The sequence below is a fragment of the Lottia gigantea genome (genome assembly GCF_000327385.1).
Source record: "Lottia gigantea unplaced genomic scaffold LOTGIsca_1273, whole genome shotgun sequence".
Classification (NCBI taxonomy): domain Eukaryota; kingdom Metazoa; phylum Mollusca; class Gastropoda; family Lottiidae; genus Lottia; species Lottia gigantea.
In genome coordinates, this window is record NW_008707375.1 from 1 (window position 1) to 2,023 (window position 2,023).

The 2,023-nt window shown below is 35.2% G+C and overlaps 1 protein-coding gene across 1 annotated transcript in view; it reads left to right on the top strand.

The window, feature by feature from the left end:
* Positions 1–63: 63 nt before the first annotated feature.
* LOTGIDRAFT_239728 (hypothetical protein) overlaps positions 64–2,023 on the top strand; it is a 10,126-nt gene continuing 8,166 nt past the window's right edge. The window contains exon 1 of the mRNA XM_009048724.1: positions 64–297. Coding sequence (XP_009046972.1) covers positions 288–297 — 10 coding nt within the window. The 5' untranslated portion in view covers positions 64–287. The remainder of the gene's footprint in view (positions 298–2,023) is intronic.

Consider the following 2,023-nt stretch of genomic DNA (forward strand, 5'->3'; position numbering starts at 1 on the left):
GTCCGTCTCCATTAGCCCAATTAGAAAAGTAAGACGTAACATTCCTTTCATTTCATTTTTCAGATTGTCGATACAAGTTTACAAATAAAACAACTTTGTTTCCCAAACCCTACTTAGAAAGATCAATATCTGATTCAGCGATATGTGATGAAAGCTGTGCTAACGATATCAGATGTTCCGCTGCTGCCGTGTTTTTTGGTACTATAGAATGTTATCATTACGATACACCAATCATCTTCTTGTCGTATGAGTTAAATGAAGACCAATGTATTGAAAAGTGCAACGAGATGAGTGAATGTAAAACAATTGGCATTGGAAACGAAATGAGTTTGTTCTGTTTTGTATTTAACGCCACCTTTGACAAGATTCCAGATATTATGAAACAAACTGACACTAGCACTTTTAGCGTAGCAGAAAAAATCTGCGAATAATAAAAAAAACATGTTTATCATGATATAGACCTATCTCTTTTTTATTTTTGGCAATAACCTTGGGTATAAGGGGGTGAGAGCCGACTCTAAGAAACAAAGGCACAGTCATCAAAATTATTCTTACTTTCGAATCCTCGGCACCTAATCACCTAGCAGACTATAATCCAACTGGCTACCGACTGAGCTATTCTAGAAACTAGGTATTAGGTGGGTTAGAGCTGACTCTCGGAAGCACAGGCATCAGAATTGTCTTTACCTTGTGGAGGATTCAAACCCACGGCACCTAATCACTTAGCAGACGACAATGAAAGAGATATTCTAGCATGGGCAAGGATAGGTAATGATCGTTTTATATTGAGAGTAAAAGAGGTTCACTATATACCCTTGAGTTTGACGTAGATAACAGAGGGAAAATACATTAAAACGCAGCCGTATTGCATTGGATACGTCTACATGAAGTCCTAAAAATAGAATTGTATCACTGCACGAGCATAGATCATAGAGAGTCTCACAGACCTTGTGTGTATTTCAAATAAGTGAAAGAAATGAGTTGCCGATGATACTAAACAAAAGTACACCAAAATGGACACAGGAAACGCGTCTGACCACTCTATATCGAACTAGATACACGGTTGACCTTTGCACATAGTCAAGGGCAGTGGATTGCACGCATGGTAGTAGTTTTTAGGCATCTGTGACACACTTCTCCATAGGCACTCCATGTTACCAAATGAACTAGAGTTGGTCCTGGAACGGCAGACGAAAAGGTGTCAGAGAATCTGAAATTAAATAGTTTGCTTAAGTTGATACTAGAAAATAAGGAAATTCATCTTTAACTATATAATTATATGTTTATTACATATATTATTCAGAACATACAACAATGTATTCAGCTAACTGTTCAATAAAGGAACTTTCAAAGATATGTATTTATTTTATAATGAAAAATGGCACTAATAGAATGTCTTCATTTCAAGTAGAATATGTTATATAATAATGTAGAAAATGGGGGGAACGATATCAAAACTATCAGAATATCAGTTGGTAACTTTAATAAAAAAGTAATTATGTGCTTATTAAAACAGTAGTGGTGCATTAAGATAAGACAACAATTAAATAAAACAACCAAGTTTCTATAAAAATGCACCCTTCCTACACTTGCATAATACTAAAACACGTACCTACAAGTGATAGATGATAGGGGAAGGTATTGTGGGCTATAAGCAGGATAATGCCCTGATGGATAGATATAAAGAATTTGGTTTGAAGCAATGTTTGGAAATTGTTGACGAAATTGTTAAAATAAACTTATGATTCCTAGTGTTGTTATCATGACAAGATATGCAATAAATTAATCTCCCCTCCCCCCTCAAATGTCATTGGTTGCAAACTAAAGATTGACATGTCCACAGCAAATCTCATTGGTACACATTTTCGCAAAATTATTGATTCTAATCGCCCAAACGCATTAGGTCGCCCAAATTTATATTTATGGCTCGCCCAAACTTATGTATTGTAGATATATTTATCATGTAATAAAAGTATTGTTATTTTAGTGTCTTGATGTTCGCGTTGGTTTGTCATGTGAGTAT